The 23,266-nt window shown below is 34.1% G+C and overlaps 1 protein-coding gene across 3 annotated transcripts in view; it reads right to left on the minus strand.

Moving 5' to 3' along the window:
• Positions 1-11,751: 11,751 nt before the first annotated feature.
• PKN2 (protein kinase N2) overlaps positions 11,752-23,266 on the minus strand; it is a 138,955-nt gene continuing 127,440 nt past the window's right edge. For all 3 annotated transcript variants that reach the window (XM_065909589.1, XM_065909580.1, XM_065909598.1), the window contains exons 17-22: positions 22,399-22,461; positions 21,032-21,108; positions 18,084-18,226; positions 14,494-14,601; positions 13,944-14,024; positions 11,752-13,857 (exon numbers count right to left, since the gene is read on the minus strand). In XM_065909589.1, the coding sequence (XP_065765661.1) occupies positions 13,654-13,857; positions 13,944-14,024; positions 14,494-14,601; positions 18,084-18,226; positions 21,032-21,108; positions 22,399-22,461 (676 nt within the window). In that variant the 3' untranslated portion in view covers positions 11,752-13,653. The remainder of the gene's footprint in view (positions 13,858-13,943; positions 14,025-14,493; positions 14,602-18,083; positions 18,227-21,031; positions 21,109-22,398; positions 22,462-23,266) is intronic.

Here is a 23,266-nt window from a genome sequence, read left to right on the forward strand (position 1 = left end):
TCTGGAAGATGATTAACATTGAGATCAACATTAAGATTGATTAACATTGGGTTTAGGCTCATCTCTGGGAAGACTGGAAATGATCACCAATAATCAAACCAGGTGGCCTCCTACTGCCTGGATTCAGTGTGGATGACAACCAGTTTGGCTGGCTTGTGCCCTCCCATCAACATTTAAACACATTGCAGTCTCTTCTGGGTCCTAAACGTTTTGCTCCTTGGTACTTTCTTCTCTTCATAGCCAAACTTCTTGAAAGATCACCCCTCATTCCCACTGTAAACCTCTCTAGCCCAGGCCTCTTCCCGAATTCTAGGCTTGGACATCTCAACATGGAAAACACACAACACAGAATAAAGAAATACATACATATATATATATATATGCATTATTTTTAACTTATATAGTTTTATTAACTAAACTAGAAGTAATTTCTAGTTCAGTTAATGCACACTTTAATTTAGACTGCGGTTTTCTTCATAGGCCTCGTTTCAAAGGTCTCCAATTTGGAGCATCGGCCTCAAACAACAACATTTAAAAGGCCATTTTGGCATTTATTTCTTACCTATTCTAACTTGACTATAACACAACTTGAAGGAATAGTGAGGCAGTAGTTATCAGTGTGTAAAGGAAAAGCAGGTACCAAGGAGGCATCAGGGGTTCTTTAGAAATCAAATTGCAATTTATTTACTTTAGCCAGAAAAGTCCGGGGTTTGATGAGCCCAGGATGGTGGATTAGAAAAAGCTATGACTTTTTTTTTTTTTTTTTTTTTTACAGTGTTTAGATGCTGGAAATCCCTGGAAGTCTACTAAGTGGTTTACAAGCAGTTTGGGGGCCACAGATAAAATTACTGGGATTAAGGTTTTTTCACACAATTTTAAATTTATAAAAGATAAAAGTAGTTACTATTTCCATAGAAACCTAACTCTTGTTAATAACTGCATTCTTAAATATTGCATGCATACTACATAGACTGTGCCAATCAGATAAGGCAATAAGGTATTTTTCATATGCATAGTGTTTAATCTTGGTTAGTTCGCATTTTTCATTATTTTTTTTTTGTATTGTATCCATATTTCACAAAGTAAACCAGCAACTCAAAAACGGCTCACTGAAATATAAAAAGCATGAAGCAGCAAATACTATAATTCAGCATAATCCTATCAATGTCAAAAATACTGGATTCCACTGAGAATCTAAAATATGAATCTGTATACTAGGAGAAATAAATTTGTGAGTGTGATGACTTTGTATAAACAGTGAAAAAGAAAACAGAATATTAGGAACTGTAACAATTACCTAAAAGTTGGATTTTTTCAGGACCATTGATGTGTTTGCCTATTTCCCATTGAGGCACTGAAGGTAGTGACATGAAGCTTTTAAGCTTTCATATCGGTTTTTTTTTTTTTTTGCCATGTGGCATGGCATGTGGGATCTTAGTTCCCTGACCAAGGATCAAACCTGTGCCTTCTGCAGTGGAAGCAATGAGTCTTAACCACTGGATCTCCAGGGAAGTCCCTCCTTGTTAGTTTTCAAATATAATGATCACTTTGGTAAACTGAACAAGTTTTTCTAAAACAAGTGAAAAATAATGCTTTCTAGTATGAAACTGAAACATAAATACAGACTCTTAAAAAAATGAGGGTTATGATGGCAGAAGAGACATAAAAACATGAAATGAAAAGTTGATAAAGAATCCTGAGATGCTCCATTTAAATCAGCACAGACTCACAATTTTGAAAGGGGTTTATTTCTATATCAACTAAAAGGAACTAGATATCATGGCTTCACAACAGCAGATTTTAAGTTTAAGTTTCTAAATATTCTTTCTCATAAAAAGGGCTAATTCCAGGTTTTGCAGGGAATGCATAAAGTGGGACGGGACCATCTCATAGCACAAGAAATCATGGAGGTACTCAAACACCAGTGGGTTCAAATCTGGGGACAACTGAAGCATCCAAGAAAAAAAATAGTAATAGCAATGGATTATAATACAATGACTTCAAAAACCCACACAATACTCAATTTCTTTTTTTTAAACTGAGGTTAGGAGGATAAAGGGAAAGCTTAACAGGAATGGCAGTTACCGCATGTTGATGCAATACTAGCGTTGGAAAGTTATTCTGCAACTCCCAATGTAATAAGTTATTCAGATAAGTATTAGGAGGAAGGGTGTTTGGAAAAAAATGTATTGTCTCAGATTGTCTGTTAGTTATAAAGGAAAAATATATCTTCCCAAAGAGAGATCGCATGGTCATCAACTTAGACAAGTGATCAAACTTAGTGGAAAAATTGTGATATTACATTTCTCCTGATATAATGCAAGAAGAAGTATGTAATACCACTGAGGGAGGTAGCATTCCTGGGGGAAGGGAAAGGGGAGTTTTAATTTTATTCTGTCTTCATCTTACTTTCAGGGGGAGTTGACTATTGACTGGTCTAATTTAAAACCAACTTAAAAGGTTTGTAGCATACAGAAAAAAAACCACATTGGGCAAAGAAGGGGTCAAGGTTCCGGCTCTGCCACTTAGCAGCTGTGAGCTGGGGCAACTTACTTCACTCGGCCAACTTCACAGGGATAGGCTTGGGGATTAAATGCAATCATATATGGTAGAATACTGAAATTTTTAAATATTACTATTGTGCTTCTAAAAACAGGGAAAAGTGGTAATACTAAGGTCACAAGCAGGCAATGATTTCAGGTCAGAGATCTGATTAGGATGACAAGCAAGTGAATAGAGTAGAACTGAATAGAAAGTGGGTGGGGGGAAAAGGCAAGATCTAAAAAGTCAGTGAAAATGGGAACACTTAAACTGCCCTTGAAAGCCCAGTGCCAAGATGGTGATCTTGATAGCTTGGATTTCTTTCTGTTTATGTGTGCTCATGCCTAGGAGATACACAGTGCTGATTATCTGAAGAGAAGAGAGGTGTTTCACAAATTACATAATTATATTTCCTTGGCAACATCAAGCACATATTTCATTTATACAAATATTTACTTGGCATGTAGAGAGAAAGAAAAGTAAATTTTGCTACCAGTTTGTCTCTTATTTTACTCCATCTCTTAATAAATCAATTTTTCAGAGTGAACATGATAAGGGAACCAAGTGAATTGTCTCTCAGCTGGTCTCAATTTCACATGCCTTTCACAGGTGTTTTTGCTAAGTGATCCTAATACTTAAAAAACTTGAGACACAGATGTTTACACACACACACACACACACACACACACACACACACACTTCTGGGTGGGGTATACAACACAGTTCCTAGATGCAAACCCATCACTTAAACTTATGTTCAACTTAATAATGGCAATGTGTTTTGATGCTGGAGGACAAACTGATTGCTTTGACATAAAGACAGTATTTCTGGCTCCAATGTATAAGCAAATAAAGCTACAGCAAAGTCAGCAAGCAATCAAAACTGGAGTGAGAAAAATGTTGAGCAAGAAATGAAAAGGCATCCAAATTGGAAAGAAGGGAGTAAAACTGTCGTTATTTGCAGATTACATGATATTATATAAAGAAAACCCTAAAGACTGAACCAAAAAAAATTAGAATTAATCAACAAATTCAGTCAAGTTACAGGATGTAAAATCAACATATAAAAATCAGTTGTGTTTCTATATACAACATCTGTATTACTCAAAGTTATCTATAGATTCAGTGCAGTCTCCATCACAATTCCAATGATATTTTCCACAGAAATAGAAAAAAATAATCCAAAAAATTTGTTTGGAGCCACAAAAGGAAACTTGAATGACCAAAGTAATCTTGAGAAAGAAGAAAGCCAAAGGCATTCATTCACACTTGCTCATCTTAAACTATACTACATAGCTAATTAAAACAGCACGGTACTTGCATAAAAGTGGACATAGCACAGTACAGAGTCCAGAAATATGCCCCCCGCCACATTTATAATCAATTAATATTTGACAAGAGATCCAAGAACACTCAACGGGGAAAAGAGAGCCCCTTCAACACAGCGTGCTAGGAAAACTGGACAACCACGTGCAAAAAAGGGAAACTGAATCTCTGACACCATTAACAAAAATTAACTCAAGATAGATTAAGGATGTAAACTAAGTTTCCTGACACTGGTCTGAGCAATGATTTTTTTTAGATATGATACCAAAAGCGCAAGCTACAAAAGCCAAGTAAGTGAGTGAGACTACATTAACCAAAAAGCTACTGCTCAGCAAGAGAAAATTAACAAAATGAAAGGCAACCTATGGAACGGGAGAAAGTGTGTGCAAACCACGCATCAGAGAAAGAGTATCTAAAATAAACAAAGAACTCATACAAACCAATATCAAAACAAAAACAAAAAATCAAAAAACAAAACGAGCAATCTGATTGATACGGCTCATGTACAAGTTCATCCAATGATTCTGAGACTCTAATACACTCTCAAGTTTCAGAACCACCAGACTAAGGAAATTTAGTTTTGGCTCACTTCATGGTAGTGAGACAAGTTAGCATCGTTGTTTAGGTGCAGAAACAGATTTAATACAGATTTGGATGGGTTTAGTAGGGTTAAGAAGCAAGAGAGGAGCAGGGGGCTGAGGCTATACATTAAACAGTTTAATGGAGATGGCAATATAAGGTAGAAAAGGAGAAAAGTGAGGATTCAAGATGGTGAGGAGTATATAATTTATTAATATTACTGAACTGATTAAATCGCCATCCAAACTGAAGATCTAACCTTTTACCTGTCAGTATTATTGTTGTTCAGTTGCTAAGTGATGTCTGACTCTGCGACCCCATGGACTGCAGCACACCAGGCGTCCCTGTCCTTCACTATCTCCCGGAGTTTGCTCAAATATCAACAGAGGATAAGATGGTTGGATGGCATCACCGATTCAATGGACAAGAGTTTGAGCAAGCTCCGGGAGCTGGTGATGGACAGGGAAGCCTGGTGTGCTGCAGTCCACGGGGTCGCAAAGAGTCGAACATGACTGAGCTGATGAACTGAACTGAGTCAGTGATGCTATCCAACCATCTCATTCTCTGCTGCCCTCTTCTCCTCCTGCCTTCAATCTTTCCCAGCGTCAGGGTCTTTTCCAATGAGTCGGCTCTTTGCATCATCATGGGTATTCCACCACTATCATATTCTTTCATCAGATAATCCTGTATTTTTGTTCAACAATTACTTGCTTAAAAAAGAAAAGAAAAGCAATGTTTTTTTCTTCTTTTTTTTTTTTATCACATTTATGTTTGGTTTGGCTTAATTTTTAACTTTTAAAAACTTATATGACACTGTACATAATCTTTATTAGCTTCTTTCACATATTTTGCTCTTCTGTACTGTTCACTATGGGGCAGTTGATCACTCTATAATATTTCATGGTTTAATTATATTTTATTAAACCATTTTCTTCCATTGATAAGTATTTGGGTTGTTTCCAATTTTGCTTACAAATAGTGCTAGAACAGTACTGTGTGCATGTACAAAGAGTTTCCTTAGGGTACAGTGCACTGTGTGCTCAGACATGTCCAACTCTTTGCAATCCCACTGACTGTAGCCAACCAGGCTCCTCTGTCTATGGAATTTCTCCAGGAAAGAATACCAGAGTGGGTAGCCATTTCCTACTCTAGGGCATGTTCCCAACACAGGGATTGAACCCATGTTTCTTACATCTCCTGCACTGACAGGCGGATTCTTTACCACTCGCACCACCTGGGAAGGCTATAGTACTCAAGTGGAATTGCTGGGTACCAAAGTGTGTAAATGTTCAACTTTACAAGATAATACCAAATTGTGTTCCCAGAGTGCCTATTTCTTCACACTCCTCACAACAATTTACACAAGATCTCATTGTTCCACTCCATCTCTACCACTTGATATGAGCTGAATGTAAAATTTTTGCCAATTGAAAGTGTGCAATGGCTCAGTGGTAAAGAATCTGCCTGCCAATGCAGGAATCACAGGAGATGTGGGTTCAACTCCTGAGTTGGGAAGGTCTTCTGGAGGAGGAAATGGCAACTCCAGTATTCTTGCCTGCGTAACCCCATGGACAGAAGAGTCTGGTGGGCTACAGTCCACAGGGTCACAAGAGTTAGACACGACTGAGCGCCTGAGCACAGCACACAATTTCATCTCAGTATGGTCTTGACTTTGTAGTTTCTAAGAACAGTTGAGATTGGACACATATACTGTTCACGTGAAGTATCTGTTCATATCTTTGAACTTTGTCACTGTCTTCCTTATTGAATTTCAGGAATTTTTAATGTATATTAGCTACGATTCTGTTACATGATGGGAATAATCTTCCAGTTTGTGACTTGCCTTTTTACTTTATGATGTCTTCTCTTAACCAGAACTTTTGCATTTTACTATGGTTGAATTATGAATTTTTCTTACAGTTTAGTGCTTTCTTCGCTTATGTATAGTATTTTCACTGATTCATGTCTTACTTTTGACATTTTTAAAATTCATTTGAAATTTTAGGATGGCGTGACACAGAAATTCAGTTTCTTTTTCCCTTTCCATATGGATAAGCAATTTTCCTGGCTCTATCTATGGAACATTATTTTTCTCCACTAAACTGCCATATTGCTTTTAAAATTTTTTATTGACTGATTTTGTCTTCACTGCTTTGTGTGGGCTTTCTCTGTTGTGGTGAGCAGGGTACTCTATTGTGGTGTGCAGGTTCTCACTGTGGGGGCTTCTCCTGTTGCATGGGCTTAGTTGTCTCCAGGATCATCCTAGACCAGGGATTGAACCTATGTCCCCTGCTTTGGCAGGCGGATTCTTATCTACTGTGCCACCAAGTAAGTCCCCAGGCTGCTTCTTTTGTATATCAATTTCTATGTATATGTGTGGGTCTCTTCCTTGGCCTTACTGTTTAATTTGTAATATGTACCAATTCTACAATAACTGCTACACTTTTAAAATTCTTCATATGTGGTAGGGTAAATTCCTTCTCCTCTTTGTTCTTCAGAAATTTTTTAAACTATTCTTTACTATTATTGACTTTTTGTTCTATATAAACTTTCCATGGACTATACGGTCCATGGAATTCTCCAGGCCAGAATACTGGAGTGGGTAGTCTTTCCCTTCTCCAGGGGATCTTCCCAACCCAGGAATCGAACTGGGGTCTCCTGCACTGCAGGCGGCTTCTTTAAGTGCTGAGCTACCAGGGAAGCCCCATATAAATTTTAGAATGAACTTGTAAAGTTCTACCAAAAAAAAAAAAATGCTGAAACTTTGAATGGAGTTGCATTAAACCTACAGAGCAATCTGAGGAAACCTTGGCAGCACATGGTAAGATGGGATATTTCTACATTTACTCAGGTTTTCTTTAATGTCTCCCTGTAAAGAATTGAAAACAAAAACAAAAACAACTGATTTTGCACATCTTTTGTTAAATTTATTTTTAGGTAACTTAAATTTCGTGGCTATGGTTAAGGTTTTTAAAAAATATTTTGTATTCTAATTACTTGATAATGATCCAAAGACATGTCACCGGCTTTTTGTATCTTCATCTTATAACCAGATTCTTAGATAAACTATAATTGTTAGCTAATTATAGTCTTTAAGTTTTCTAGGTTGATAATCATATCACTTGCAAATAATAACCATTTTACATCCTCCTTTGAATGCTGATATTATTGAGAGTAGCAGAGTTCAATGTTGAAAAGTAGTAAAGACAGGCATTCTAGCCTTATTCCCCAGTTTTAAAGAGAATGTTTCCTCATATGGGATGATGCCATTGAGTTTTGTTACTTGTGTTTTCTGTTTTACTATATATATCACTTATCAGTTTAACCAACTCTGCCATGCCCTATTAAAGCATGAATGTCATCAGCTGTATCTAAATCTATTACCTTTTCTTTTATAACCTGTTACTATGGTAAATGACAGTTATAGATTTTCTAATACTAAGCCATCCTTAATTTGCTAATGGAATAGTGTGTTTTGTATATATCACTCAATCTGATTTGGTAATATTTTTTTTAGTACTTTTATATCAATATTTATGAGATAAAACTATATATATTTAATCTTTTTGTTCTAACTAGTTAGAAAATATAATTGGTACAATTTTATAATTTTCTGCAATTTTTGTAAATGCTCCATTTTGTAAATGTAAATTTGAAAAGAATGTAGATTCTCTTAATTGTTGGATGCAGAAATCTATGTATCCCCATTGGACCAAGCTTATTGTTTTCTTCAACACTTTATATCTTTGCTAATTAAAAAGTCTGTTGTCCAAGAATGTGAGTTCAACTCTTCCACCCTAATGAATATTTGTTATTTTTAAATAGCTCTTAAAGTTTGTATTTAGAGACTACTTTATTAGATACCTATGTGCTTTGAATTACTGTAACTTTTTGGTGAATTCAATCTTTTATCATTGTGTAGAAACACTCCACTCTTGGTGACAAAAAATCTTTTTTTCAAGATGCGTCTAAAATCAGTTTTGTTCGATATTAAGTAATGCCAGCACAGCTTCAGTTTGACTGGTTTTTGCATCATATATGTTTCCTCCTAATTTTACATTCAACTTCTCTATGTATATATATTTTAGAGTGATCTTTTTGTAAACATTATAAAGTCAATTTCCTTTTTTACTTTTAACTAGTCAGTCAGCTTTCTCTATTTACATTGCTATATTATACATTTAGACTTCTACCATCTTATCTTTGATTTAGAATTTATATACACTATATTCTTTCAGTGAATATCCTTGACATTTTTTGATTATACATTTAACTAAAGTTAATCAATACCTTGACACCCCAACAACACAAGAGAATACTTTAGCTCTGATCTTCTCTCCATTTTCTTACATTTGCTATCCAGGTTTCTGTTAACTTAACCTAGGGGAAAAAAGGCTTCTATGCGTGGACTTGGTTTATTTAGATTTCCTTGTTTACCATTTTATTTGCTTACAAGCCTTTTTTTGTATCTTAGATCATCATTTTGGGCTCATTTTCTTTCTTCCTTTTGAGTACGACTCTTGATCCAAACCCTCTTTTAAAAAATATTTTAAATTGCTCTGATTCTTAAAAAAATAAGCTTACTTTCTACACAATTCCAGGTTGACATTTCATTTTTCAATGCTCTGAAATTAATATTCCACTGCTTCTATTGTTGCTATTGAAAAGTTAACTGTTTGTCGTCTTTCCTTCATAGATAATTAGTCCTTTCTCCTTGGTATTTTCAAAATGTTGTCTTTGCAGTCTGCAGTTTCACTACAATGATGGAATTGTCCAGGCAAGAATACTGGAGTGGGAGCCATTTCCTTCTCCAGGGGATCTTCCCGACTTAGGGATGGAACCCAGGTCTCCTGTTATTGCAGGCAGACTACTGTCTGAGCCATCAGGGAAGCCCTTATACTGTTAGTCCTTTCCCCCTGCGTACTTTCAAGATGGTGTCTTTGTGGTCTGCAGCTTCACAACAATGATTCTACGCATAAATTTATGTTTCTGCATGGAGAATATGGTACTTCTTAAATATTTTTCATCTCTGGGAAATTTGCAGCCGTTATCTCTTTACATACTGCCTCTCTTCCATTTCTTCTGATTGAGTCTCCCTTCCATCTTCCATACCTCTTAAACCTCCTTTCATATTTTCATTTTCTCATCACTTTATTTGACTTACTAAGTTCTTTTTTCACCTGTCTCATCTGCTGTAATGCTTCCACTGAGTTTCAAGCTTGGTCAATTTTATATATATATATATACTTAAAAAATTTTCAAAATGTTAATTTCTTTCAAATATCATTTTACATACTTATGCTGGTAAATTTTAGGCATATAAACATTTTTATATAGTTATATTCTGCATCTAAGGATCCTAATATTTGCAATCTTTTGAAGGGGATGTCTATATTTGCTTTTTTTTACTGGCTTCATTAAAGATAACTTCCTGTCACTCATCTTATTTAGTGATCTGTGATAGTGTATTGCTTGATTTTAATTTGTGAAAATCCTATACATTTCCATCCCGGAGAAGTTTTCATTCAGAAAATATTTGATTCTACTAATAGACAAATAGTGATATGTAAAATAGAACTTGAGCTCTAGAGAATTTTAGCACAGAATGTAAGTCCTATTGCAATTCCAAAGTTTGTTATCCCCATAACGGTGGTGCTACAGAAATTCATCCTTAGCTACTCTATTTATTCTGAGTGCCTGCATTTCTAAAGTCAGCTACCTGCCATCCTGGCTCTTATCCTCTCCAACTTCCAACTTCTCTGGACTAATCTCCCCATCTCTGAGTATTCTCACTCTTGTGCTTGGATACTCCCTAACTCTTAGATGCTGAAGCCCTAGTGTGTCCAGATTCATGCTCAAAAGTTTTTTGACTACTCTGGAGTGAGGAATTGCCAGAGACCACTTTTATCTTTAATGAGACTAGCAATGACTCAAAATATGTGTCCTTTCTGATGTCTGAGAGCTTCTACTTAGTCATGATACTAGAAGTAGAAATCATGCAAGATTTTTGATACTTAGAAGATACTTTAAAAACTTACCTCTATTTATATATGTATATATTTATATACATATGCTTATAAATACACATAGATATATTTGTATATACATATGAAGCTTATATCAGAGAAACACTAGATATCAAAAAATGGCTAGAAGGTAAATAAGAATTCTGAATTAAAAATGTGATCCATGGGTTGGCATTTGTTCTCTTGGGTTTCTCATACTCACCCCTCAGCGCTTTGGAAAGATTAGCAGTACTTGTAAAACTCCTGTTAGACTTCAATCTATAATGCAGTTTTCATTTAGTCAACATATAATGGTGATTTACATTATGACCTTAGTTTCTGTCACGGAGATAGCATGGATCTTTTTTACATTTCTAAAATATTCCACTCATAATTTTTGAATAAGATGACTACAAAATGGCTAGTAATCTGTTTTCATTTACCTATTTTCAAAAAGTCATGTCCTAAAATTAAATAAATTAATCTCAAACAAAAGTACATATAATACATTTTAGCACTGATGTATACCATTCGTCATTTATGAAGACTTCGGTGCTTTCTTTTTTGTACTTTTCTATCCTTAGTGTCCAGCACACAGAAGGCACTGCGTAAGTAAACACTAAACTTACAGGAAAAAAATGAAAAATCTTCCCAGTATAACCAGTGAAGTAGAAAATTCGGTTTGAGTCTTAATGATTTTGCCCTTCCCCAGGACTAAAAGTACCTGCAAGAAGATTAACTAAAGTTAACTTGTCTTCAAGATCTTGAATATAGTAAAGCTAATACATATTTTGACCAACAGTAAGTTTCCAAAAGGAAATAATACTTAAAAACAAAGTTACAAATTACAATCTATTTAAACTTTAATTTGTGCATTTGTGGTAATTTATGACTGCAAAACACTTTTTCTTAAAATGACATAAAGGCACATTTCATTTGAATGCATAGTGTACCATTCTAAAATATCCTAATTTCCTTACAAAGTGCTTGAGCAGTCACTTACACATACAGTAATAACAAAATATATTTACACTCTATAGAGTTTAAAAATTTTAAATCTGACTAAAATATATATATTTTTAAAACTACAGAAAAAAAATTAGTGCTTTCTTCAGCTTAATTGTGTGAATATACCCTGCCCTCTAATTTTTTTAGTGATTGACTTTAATTAAAAAAAAATTCTGTACACTGTGTAGTTACAAAATGCTATGTCAGTTTTTAATGCTAAAAACCTATTTTAGACATTGCTTTCTATGCATATTTGAGAACCAGAAAAGGTGAGCAGACTGTACCTCAAAAGTATTTAGTGTTTTTTTAATGTTGTATTAACACTGTTTAAAAGCAGACAGTTTAGCTAAGATCCTCTACTGTCCTTTACCAAGGAAGTGAACTGGCATTTTAAAATAATTTTAAAATAACATATTGCTCCCTTTTCCTATAAGATTTTCCCCCAAGGGAACATGGTTTATAATCAATTTATAAGGAAATAGAAATTATCTCTGAACAGTTTTAACTGTTCTCAGAGTATAGCAAAGACATGCCAACATACCCTGGCAAGGCGGAATATTCATGTATGTTTTAAGTTCAAAAATCCTCTATAAATCAAAGGGATTTCATTTTCTCATAGGATTTAAACTTCAGCATTTTTTAAAGACATAAGACAACAGTGATTAAATGGTTAATTCATTATTGGTTAGTTAACAACTTGCTATTCCTGAGGTATGACGACCCTAACATGCTAAGCATGGAATCAAAGATGTTATTATTGAACTAAGGAAAAACAATAAAGTCATGGGCTAAGAGGGAAAATAATTGAAACAAAACAAAGAAAAAAACCCAAAACTCCAGGCAAGTAGAAAAGTCAAGGCTTGCAAAAAGACTTTCCTATAAGGGCATTAAAAAGCCACAAATGGATCCTTGTACAAAGTATTTGATCAAATTATTTTTGAAACTTTTGAGGTACAGCTTTAGTGTTATAATAATTTTTATAAAATATAGACTGTTTTATCAAAAATATTTATACATTCTGTTATAATATATTGCTTCTGCCCTCAGTAACTGCCAATATAAAATCTGGATCCAGTGGCCTAAAATGTACAAATGCACTTAATGTAAATGCTGGAGTCTGAGGTGTCTGCTTGGCCACTGTACAAAAGTGATGAAGTGGTGAAATTAAATAATAAACCTACAACATAGAATACATTACAACTTGCACATATACATGTTCACAGCATGTATACAATGATAATCCATATGTTTTAACAAAGATATAGTTCCCTTCTACAGTAGACACAAGAACAAGATGAACTAGGTTGATAAATGTACAATGCATATCAAAAAAAGGAGCAATCAGTTCACTGATTCTGGAAGAAAGTATGACTGAATGTACTAAGCATCTAGACTTTGGGAATGCATACAGGTAACAGTATCTTGGTTCAGGATGATCATTAAGTCCTCATTCTTAAAATTTTAAGTAAATGCAGATGTTTAGTTGTTCCTGTTTGTTTCAGCATGGTTGATTTAATAAGATTGTTTGGCAAATAGCTCATTTGGAAAGCTATGAGGCTCTGTTACATGGTTGGTAAAGATAAGGCAATAAAAATTTTCTAATAAATATAGAAAATATATAATACAAGACATCAATTCATTTCATTTTAAAAAAGCCCCAAAATGTGCACAAACTATTACTACATTTTTTTGGATATTACAGTAATTTCTTTAAAAAAATAAGAGCATTTGCCTTATTCAAACAATCATACTATGTGTGAATAGTAATAACATCCTAGGCCCTCTTTTCCTCTTTTTGTAAAACACACCTAAGGAAAATTAACTAATTAATTTTCCTTCCATTTAAGGCAGGCATACGGCAAAGCTAGGGACTGTAGAAGAGTGTTTTTTTCCCCTCTGATTTTAAAAAATAAGACTATTGATCCAAAAGTATTCATTTGTGATAGATTTTCATGAGTGATGTTCATTTAGCTTAAACTCCATGAAACTGTTTCCAGTGTTCAGAATTTTGTTTAAAATATATTGAAAAGCCACTTTTCAAGAAGGTATTAGAATAGTACTTTTAAACACATCTTCATATGTTTAAAAAAAAAAAACTCAGAAGCTTTTGTTGGCACAGAGAGCAAATGAAGGGCTGCTATTTTTAAGAGGTCTTCTTGGAGTGAGTCTGCTTGGTTTCACAGTGTGTAGGAACTTAACACCAATCAGCAATGTAGTCAAAATCTCTGAACATTTCTTGCTCCTCTTCTGAAAGTATCCTTGGTTCTCGAGGTGGAGTCAGAATAGGTGCTTCTGAGGTAAATTCGTCATCAAAATTACTAACATCTTCCCGTCCTCTAATTGTAGGTACAAATGGCGGCTTAACTTTTTTGTCCATCAGAGCGCTCCAATCAATTAGCTGGATTACAAAATATAAAATGATCAGTTTAGTTTCCTACTTCTAACTGCTATAGTATCAAAAAATTTTTAAACTTTCACACTTACTCGGAAAAATGGGTGTTTTTTCACATCCTCTGCATCTTTTTCACCAGCTCCAAGGCGTCGCTCAGGATTTCTTCTTAATAACTAATACAATATAAAGGAAGAAAGTAAATATAAAACCAGAGATTCACTGAGAAGGATTCTCATAACTTGCAACCTTTTAGAGTTTCTTTTGGTATGTGTTTGTCTAAACCATGAACATCTATGACTGAAAAACAATTTCTAAAATGCTACTCGGAAATATTCTTAATATCAGTCAGTTCAGTCGCTCAGTCGTGTCTGACTCTTTGAAACCCCATGGACTTCCCTGTCCAATACCACTAGGCTTTGCTGTCTATTACCAACTCCCTGAACTTGTTCAAACTCATGTCCATTGAGTTGGTGATGCCATCCAACCTCTTATCCTCTGTTGTCCCCTTCTCCTCCTGCCTTCCATCTTTCTCAGCATTAGGATCTTTTCCAATGAGTCAGTTCTTTACATCAGGTGGCCAAAGTATTTGAGTATTGTATTTATTTTATAAATAAAACATATATATTACAACAAAATTCTTACCCTTCTCATTATTGAAATGGCTTCTGTAGATAAGAACCTTGGATACCTTACTTCATCATTTACAATACTGTCAAATACCTCCTCTTCATCATCACCAGGAAAGGGAGACTAGAAGAAATACCCCTGAGTTAGTAAAAATGAGTTCAATACGTAAAATCTTACCTATTCACAGTTCTGAAATACAACAAAGAACCATGAAGTGAGGAAAATAAGAAAAAGGAAAAACAAAATCAAACAAAAACCCTCCACCAAAACAAATAAGGACTACAAGAAGCTACAACAGACACACAATAGATACCTATCTATTATCCAGAGGACACACCATATACGCTTATTGAAATCTTGTGGAAAGACAGAAAGAAATGCATAAGGTGAAGTGTTACTACAGAGGGAAGCACAGTTTGTGGAGATACATCAGACATGAATGTGTTCCAAATTCCATAGTCAATAGCAAACTAATAACGGCAAAACACAATCAGAGACAATTTGCCTGTACTAAGAAGCAACTGTAAACAAAATTAAACTGAAAGGAGCCAAAAAACACATCATTTCCAGGCATATTTAATGCTCTATACACAACAGGTCTTGAGGCATTTCAGCAGAAGAATGTTAAGATGGTTGCTCATAGTGACAGTAATTACGCTGAGTAGTTAATAAAAAAAAGTAGTTAAATAAACATTCAGTATAACAATTTGATGTACATAGGGATAAACTCTCAACTACACTGAAAATATTGCTATGAAATATGACTTACTACCTCAAAATTTCAGACACCTTAGATTTGGCTGCTTACTTCCTGTTAATTTTTAAAGAACAAGAGCCAAGCAGAAAGCAGTATCAACAGGAGAGGGATCTCTGACCTGAGGAACCTATGAAAATCATTTCAGAACCCAACATACTAAAATTGAAGGGCTAATCTTATTGCTTGTATCTAAGAAAATTTCAGACTTTTCAGTTATCAAAATTTCAGTTTTGGTTTGATAAAACTTGGTTTTATAAGGCTTGCTGTGTCAAAATCAGGTTTGTTTTATTTACTCACTCAAAATACATAAATTGAATACCTGTTATATGGGACAATATAATTTCTGGGATTGAGACAGTAAGTCAGGGGAAAATCCTATTTCACAAGAATTTTCAATGAGAATTTCAAATGGTAATACGAAGCAATTTTGACTCCTATCTGATAAGTCAATTTTGTGTTTGAAAACTATCACTCCACAAGTCTTTGAATAGTGAAAATGTATTTACATACTTGTTAAACTGTTTTTTTTTCTGCAAACAGATTATAAGCTAACAGTACTAACAATGGAAGGTTAACAAATCTATTTTAAGCACACATTAAAAAAATTCAATAGTCTGATCAGATGTCAAGGATCTAATTCTAATATCTATGGTTATTTTAAACTTCTCTGGTATCTTCACTCTTCTTTGGCACAGAGAAAGGAGACCTGATATGTTAGTTTATTCCTAGGGTTGATTCAAGTCCTCACAACTCATACAAATTTGAAAACATGATATATCCAGTAAGTTTTCAATCATTTGTAATAATAGAGGAATTAGATATAAACTTTAGCCAAACCTCACTTTTATAAATTTAAGAAAAGGTAAAGCTAAGATTTCACCAGTGCTATAAAATTACAAAATATATGTACCAATGAATTTTAAGTTTCTTTTCCCAATTCTCCTTTTATGGAGGTGCTAAAAAGAAATAAAATTGCAAAAGGCAATTGTGAAGAAATAGCCAGATTCACTGTCTTTTATCTCCTAGTAAGTGCTTAACCAATGAGAAGTTCCTTTAAACAATATGAAACAGGAACTTCCTCACTGTTCACTGCCAAATCTCCCAGATAGTTTAGAATCAGGGGGAGTAAAATTAATTGGCTCTTAATTCTATAGTATTTGATAGTAGACTCTCATCTTTTGCATGTCATCTCCAATATGAAGAGTAAATTTTAAGCAAGCACCTAATTTTTGGTAACAAATCTCATACATAATTGAACACTAAATTTTTTTAAAAAGCAACAAAAATGTTACTTAAAAAAAGTTTAAGTATGTCAGAGCTTATAGAAACAACTATTATGGTACTTCTGGCACTAGTAGAAAGTAAAGAGAACTGTGAAAAGGTGTAAAATATATCTTTCTGCCTCAAAGCACTGTATGCTTTTCTCTTTTCTAAACAGAGGTGAAATAAATTTGTGTGGATACCCTATCTTGGAGGCAGCAAAGTACAGTGGTTTAGAGATTAAGTTAAAATCCAAGCTCCACTATATGAGAGCTGTATAACTTTAAAGTTACTAACTTCTTTGTGTCTCTAATTATGCATCTAGAAATAAACATAAGACTACTACTGAGATCATTAAAGGCTGATGAAAAATTAAGTGAGCTAATACTCATAAAGCACATAGAACAGTGCCTACCTAGCACATAGTATATATTTTAATTCACTATTTCTTTTCAATCTTTCCCAAGGTTCCATTCCAATTTACATATCAAAAGGCATTGTCAGTGGATGAACTAAAATCATTTATTTACTTGTTTGGGATATGTGCCACTAAATGACAATCACAAAGCAAAACTAGAAATTTCTGACATTCAACAATTTAGCCATTCATTCATTCATTCAGCTACTAGTTTTTTCATGCTTAGAATGTACAAGGTTGGTCACTGGCATTGGAAAAACTGCAGAACAAGGAACCAATTCCCTAAGAAAATTTTTCTTTCATCTCAAGACCATCAAGCCCATCTAAGTAGTTTTCAATTACTTGTCTAAATATTTACTCTTTCTTAATTCCACCTAATTCATCATTTTCAACAATTTATAACAAAATAGTAACTTCTTACTGTTTTATTAATTAAATATAATTCACTGTTTTCTAAGTGGTAACAATTTCTGTGTAAAACTAACTTATCCTCAGAAATTTATTTTAAGTTACTATAAAGAAAATAGTAGGAAAAAAATGTTAACCTCTTCAATTCTGCTATATTGCTTCTGAAAATAACATTTATCTCCAACCAATGTATAGCTGACATTTCTTTATAGATACAGAATACATTCCTCTTTTCAGTCTTCCTGCTTTCTACTTCCTATGAAACGATCAGTTATGTATGACTGTGTTTAAAAATCATGAAGTATAACCATGCGAGTGTGCTAGAGCACTTCAGTTGCATCCTATGTTCTGTGATCCCATGGACTGGAGCCCACCAGGCTCCTTTGTCCATGGGATTCTCCAGGCAAGAATACTGGAGTGGGTTACCTTGCCCTTCTCCAGGGTATCTTCCCAATCCAGGGACTGAACCTAATTTCTTACGTCTACCTGCACAAGCGGGCAGGTTTTTTACCACCAGCGCCACCTGGGAAGCCCATAGCAACACTAAATTAAACTATTTTCAAAACACTGGTATATATTCCGCAAATATAAAAACCTAAAAAAGACAGTGAAGGTAATATAGGATCATAAGCATTACTAATACATATAAGTATTTATAAAGCTTAAGTTATACTTATGCAGGAAACATATTAAGTGGTTTTATAAATGACATGCTTTGTTCTTTCAATCATCTTTCCCTTTTATCTATCTTATACTACTTACCTCACCAACGAGCATTTCATATATAAGGACACCAAGACCCCACCAATCTACAGCCCTTGTATAGGATGTTTCTGTTAACACTTCTGGGGCAAGAAATTCAGGAGTGCCACAAAATGTGCTTGTTCTGTCTCCATATCCCATTCCTGAAAAAGATAAAATTCAAATATTTGTTAGCAAAGAAAAAAATCTAGCATAAGAGTCAGAAGATATCGTTAGGAAGCAAAATTAAAGGTGTACATTTGTGCATGGTGATCAAACCCAAAATACATCAGAGAGTCTTTTTTTATATTTATTATTTTTGGCTTCACCAGATCCTAGCTGCAGCACATAGAATCTTTAGTTGCAGCATGCAGGATCTTTTAGCTATGGAACGTGGGATCTAGCTCGCTGACCAGGAATCAAATCCAGATCCCCTGTATTGACAGCTCAGAGTCCTGGTCACTAGACCACTAGGGTAGCCCATGAAAAAGATTTTAAAGAAAATGCTAAGAATTAATATGGAGTAAACTGTGCAAAAGCAACTCTATTATTTAATTAATGGATAAAAATAAATAAAATTTCCATGTTTCATTTTACCACTTATTTTTTCTTTCTTGTCATTACTTTATAAGCACTGCTAAGAAGTTACAAAAGAAAAAAAAAACTTATTCTAAACTTTAATTTCTACCCTGTCAACTAAATTTTTAAAATACACTTACTTGCTTTATTATAAAAATTGCTTTGAGTATAGTCTGAAAACTACCAAAAGCAAACCCTTGGATAATCAAGAGTTGAATGAGTGTATCATATTATACAGAGATACAGTATTAACATTTTAGCTAACTGGTTTTCTAAATACATTCTTCATATTTAGTCACTAAATCATGTCTGACTCTTGTGGCCCCCTGGATTGTAGCCTGCCAGGCTCTTCTGTCCATGGGATTCTCCAGGTAAGAATACTAGAGTGGGATGCCATTTCCTTCTCCAGGGTATCTTCCTGACCCAGGAACTGAACCTGGGTCTCCTGCATTGCAGGCAGATTCTTTACCGACTGAGTTACAAGGGAAGCCCAAATATGTTCCTCAAAATATAGTAATAAATTAGTCAAATAAAAATCCTACTTATTGAAGAAAATGTCTGAACGTATTCCAAAGTGTTAGAAAGCTGACTTGGTACTTGAGACAGGAAGAGATGAGTCTCGGGTAACTTATATGCACAGGTGATACCTGAGAAGCATAAAGGATGAACAGATGTCAGCAAATAGATTGAGATAAGTGATAGTGGTGAAAAAACAAAGACTGTAAGCAGTTTGGTTTTGCTGGAACAGAAGGTACTAAGAAGAAAGCTGCGAGAGATCTGGCTGGAGAAGGAGGCTGGCAGATCAGGTGGGGCAATATATATCACGTCTTTGCCACTGCAGGTTTTCAGTAGGGACGTACCATGCTCAGCTTTGAATTTATATGGGCCTCTTTTGTATTTTAGCAATTATATGGCAGGTTGAGATTTGAGGAAGAAAAAGAATAGAGACAGAAAAGTTAAGAGGCTATTAAAGTAGCCTTGTTAAAACAAGATGATGATTGCAAATAGAGGGGAGGAGAAAGGGAGAGGGGAGTAGAGGGGAGATGAAAGACTTAAATATTGTTTGAAAAAAAACTAAACATCAAGGAGGCAGATGTCAATACAATTTGGTGATTAACTGGATGTGGAAAGTAATGAAGAGGAGACAGTGCAGAACAATTTCACATTTTCGGATTGGGAGACTGGGAGGATTATGGCGCCATCAACTGCAAATGAGACTGAGGAAAAGAACTATTTCTGTTTGGATAATGATTCAGGTACCTACTGACTGACTGTTCAAGTAAAACTGTCTAGTAGATAGTTGACTATATATGTTTGGAAAGGAAATGATAGATTTGGGAATCATTAGTATATAATTGCTAGCTAAAAACTACCTAAGAATAGCAATGGGCTAAGTCCAGACTCCGAGGAGCAAAACCATTTCAGTCAACAGTGTCTGATAGATGTCCAATACAGTGAGATTCAATAAAAGAAAAAAACTTTCACTGGATTCAATAGTTAGGAGATCAGTGGGTAAATAATGGACAAAGCTTTACAAAATTCATTCATTCATTTATTCAACTGCTTATTAATTAAATATTTACTAAATACTTAAGATGTGCCGAGCACTACAGTATATGGTGGAAAGAAAGCTGAATAAGAAACAAGAAGTACAAGTGTAGAGAGGGAGACAATGTTTCCTACAATACAATATATTAAATGTACCTATTCGCTATCTTAGGCACAGTGCCACAAACTGTGGCACTATCTCTAGCTGTCATAATACTCCTAAACAAGAAGAATTACATTTATTTTATAGCTGAGAAGACAGACTCCATGAGGTTAGAAGTAACTTGTCCAAAGACACAGAGCAAATGAGTGGCAGAGTCAGGATTCAAGGGTGGTGCCTAAACCCATGCTTTTTACACTTTCTTATGCTACATATGATTCAAATTTTCCCAGTTTGGATATTTATTTACCTCTGTGTACACACACACACAAGATTCTTGAGGCATATGCATTTTTTCCTATTTAAAATGTTAAAAGTTTTAAGAGGCAGGAGAGGTTTTTAGGCATATGTAATTTAAATTTACTCAGCACAATCCCAGCAAAGCCAAAAATCTGGTGATTGACCAATGCTTTCTTAGAGTAGTGACAAAATTATTAACCATACAAAGAGAGTCTTATTTTCCATACTGTGATTTCTGAAAACCCAATCTTATTCATGTTCACAGAATAAGTTCTTAATAATGCTATAGATTAGGTTATATGAACAATCTGTAACATCTTAATAAAGTTTAATTTTTAATAAATTAAAAAATAATTTTGCTTTCCATAGACAAACTTGAAAACTTCCAAAGCACAAAGCAATAGTAATTTATTAGAAAAGGCACTTTAAAATATCCAATTACCTTCTTTGCAAAGACCAAAATCAGCAATTTTCACAAAGCCCTCTGTATCTAGCAATAAGTTATCCAATTTCAAATCTCTGTTCAGGATAAAAAAAAAGTAAAATGAAAAAAAAAATCAATAAAATCAGTAGATAATAAAGTAGAAACATCATTTTAATATGAGTTATACTTTCTCTTTACTAAAAAATGAGTTTTTTCATATTATGGTTTGAGATTTACTATAAATACTATATTATAAATATTCATTTTCTTTTTTTGGCAAGATTATTACTTTACAAAATATAATTTCTGACTATTCCCCCATTATGTAAAAAAGAATGTATCTAAGAGAAATGTTTTATCTATTTAAATATATATATTTTAAAGCTTAGAAAGAGTTCATGTATCTTTCATGATACTTATACTTTCATGATATTCAAGCTTAATAAATAAATAAGTTAATGGCCATGCCATGTGGCATGCAAGATCTCAGTTCCCGTATGAGGGATTGAACTTGGTCTACAGTAGTGAAAGCACTGAATCCAAACCACTATATCACCAGGGAACTCTTGGACTTGTTTGAATTCCCTACATACCATCCGTAAGAAAGAATTGTCAAATGAACAGCATAAATAAGGTATAAACAAGCAGGTTTAACATTCTAAGAGATTAATTCAAAATAAAGAGGAAGTTATTAAGTCATACTAAATGACTACAAATTAACTTGAAAATATTTTATTCTTTGAGTAAAATAAGGTCATGAGGAAACCATTACTTTGAAAACATTGTTAGAAGTTTGAATAAACTCATGTTTATAGTCTTTTAATTCCGACTGGTCTTCCTACAATTTGTCTGATCTAGAGCAATGCTATTCAAAGTGTTATCCACAGACGACTTGCTGGACTATGAACTATTTCTAACTGGTCTACAATTTGGTAAGGAGTTTGTGCCAGTACATAAATCAGCTAATCAGCTATGTCCTCAAGTACACTTCATTAAGCAAGGCTTAATGAAGGAAGCAAAATGGCACAAGCTACTTATCATGAACAAATTTTCAGTAGTAGTAGCCTATAGAAATTTTCTATAGTGGATCAACTGAATATAAACATTCACTAGGATGAATATTGTTGGTAAATTGTATTATCATAGGCCAGCTTACAATCTGACTATTCTAATTAGGTAATGGTCAGAGGACCAGTAACAAAGAAGTTCATCATATAATTATTGTGTTAACTATGTCTTTCAAAATTGGGTTTTAACTTTTTTAGTGGTCACTTACCATATGAAAGAGAAAATTATGAAGATGGTTAAACACAAACTATTCTTAATCATCTTTAATTCTACTTCATATCAATAAGCAACTAGAAAAGTATCAAAATTTTACTTACCTATAAACGATTTTGTGTTCATGTAAATACTGCAACCCAAGAACTACACATGCAGCATAAAATCTGTTTCAAGAATTAAATCAAAAGAATTTTAATAAATCTCACTATTTTGAATCCCAGAGTTTATACTTCTATGCTTCGAAGCAGAACTCTAGTTAACTAATTTCACAAATATTTATTGAGTCCTTATGTGCCAGACATGTAAGATATGTGCTAAGTATTTTAAAAATAAGAAAAATACAGTCTCTAAAATGGAAGCCATTAACTTCGTCTGGGTGGGGGTCACTTAAGTCCTTAGAGTAGATATTTTATCTGGTTCTTTAGAAAAAATTACAATATGCCATTATAAAGGCAGAAGGATGTTAAATTTTTGTGGGAGAAACATAGGGCATTTCCCTAAGAGGGAAAGGAATAGCAGTGTACAAGGCATAGAATGTTTGACAACCAATGACAAGTTTGTGGCTGAAGTAAATGATGAGGGAAGTAATGGAAGATGAGGCTGAGAAGACAGCCTGAGATTTAGTTGCAAAAGACCCTGATTGTCATATTATGAACAAAGGCATACCTTGTTTTACTGCATTTTCACTTTTACTGTATTTCACAGATAACTGCTGTTTTTTTTTTTTAAACAAATTGAAGATTTGTGGCAACCCTGAATGGAAACACAATGGGTGCCATTTTTTCAACAGCATTTGCTCACTTCAAGTCTCTGTGTCACATTTTAGTAATTCTCTCAATATTTCAAACTTTTTCAGCACCATTATGTTTGTTATGGTGATCTGTGATCTCTGACATTACTATCGCAAAGGTTCAGATGATAGCATTTTTTAGCAAAGTATTTAATTAAACTATGTACATTTTTTAAAAA

This window comes from Muntiacus reevesi, chromosome 1 (assembly GCF_963930625.1).
Source record: "Muntiacus reevesi chromosome 1, mMunRee1.1, whole genome shotgun sequence".
NCBI classification, from domain to species: Eukaryota; Metazoa; Chordata; class Mammalia; order Artiodactyla; family Cervidae; genus Muntiacus; species Muntiacus reevesi.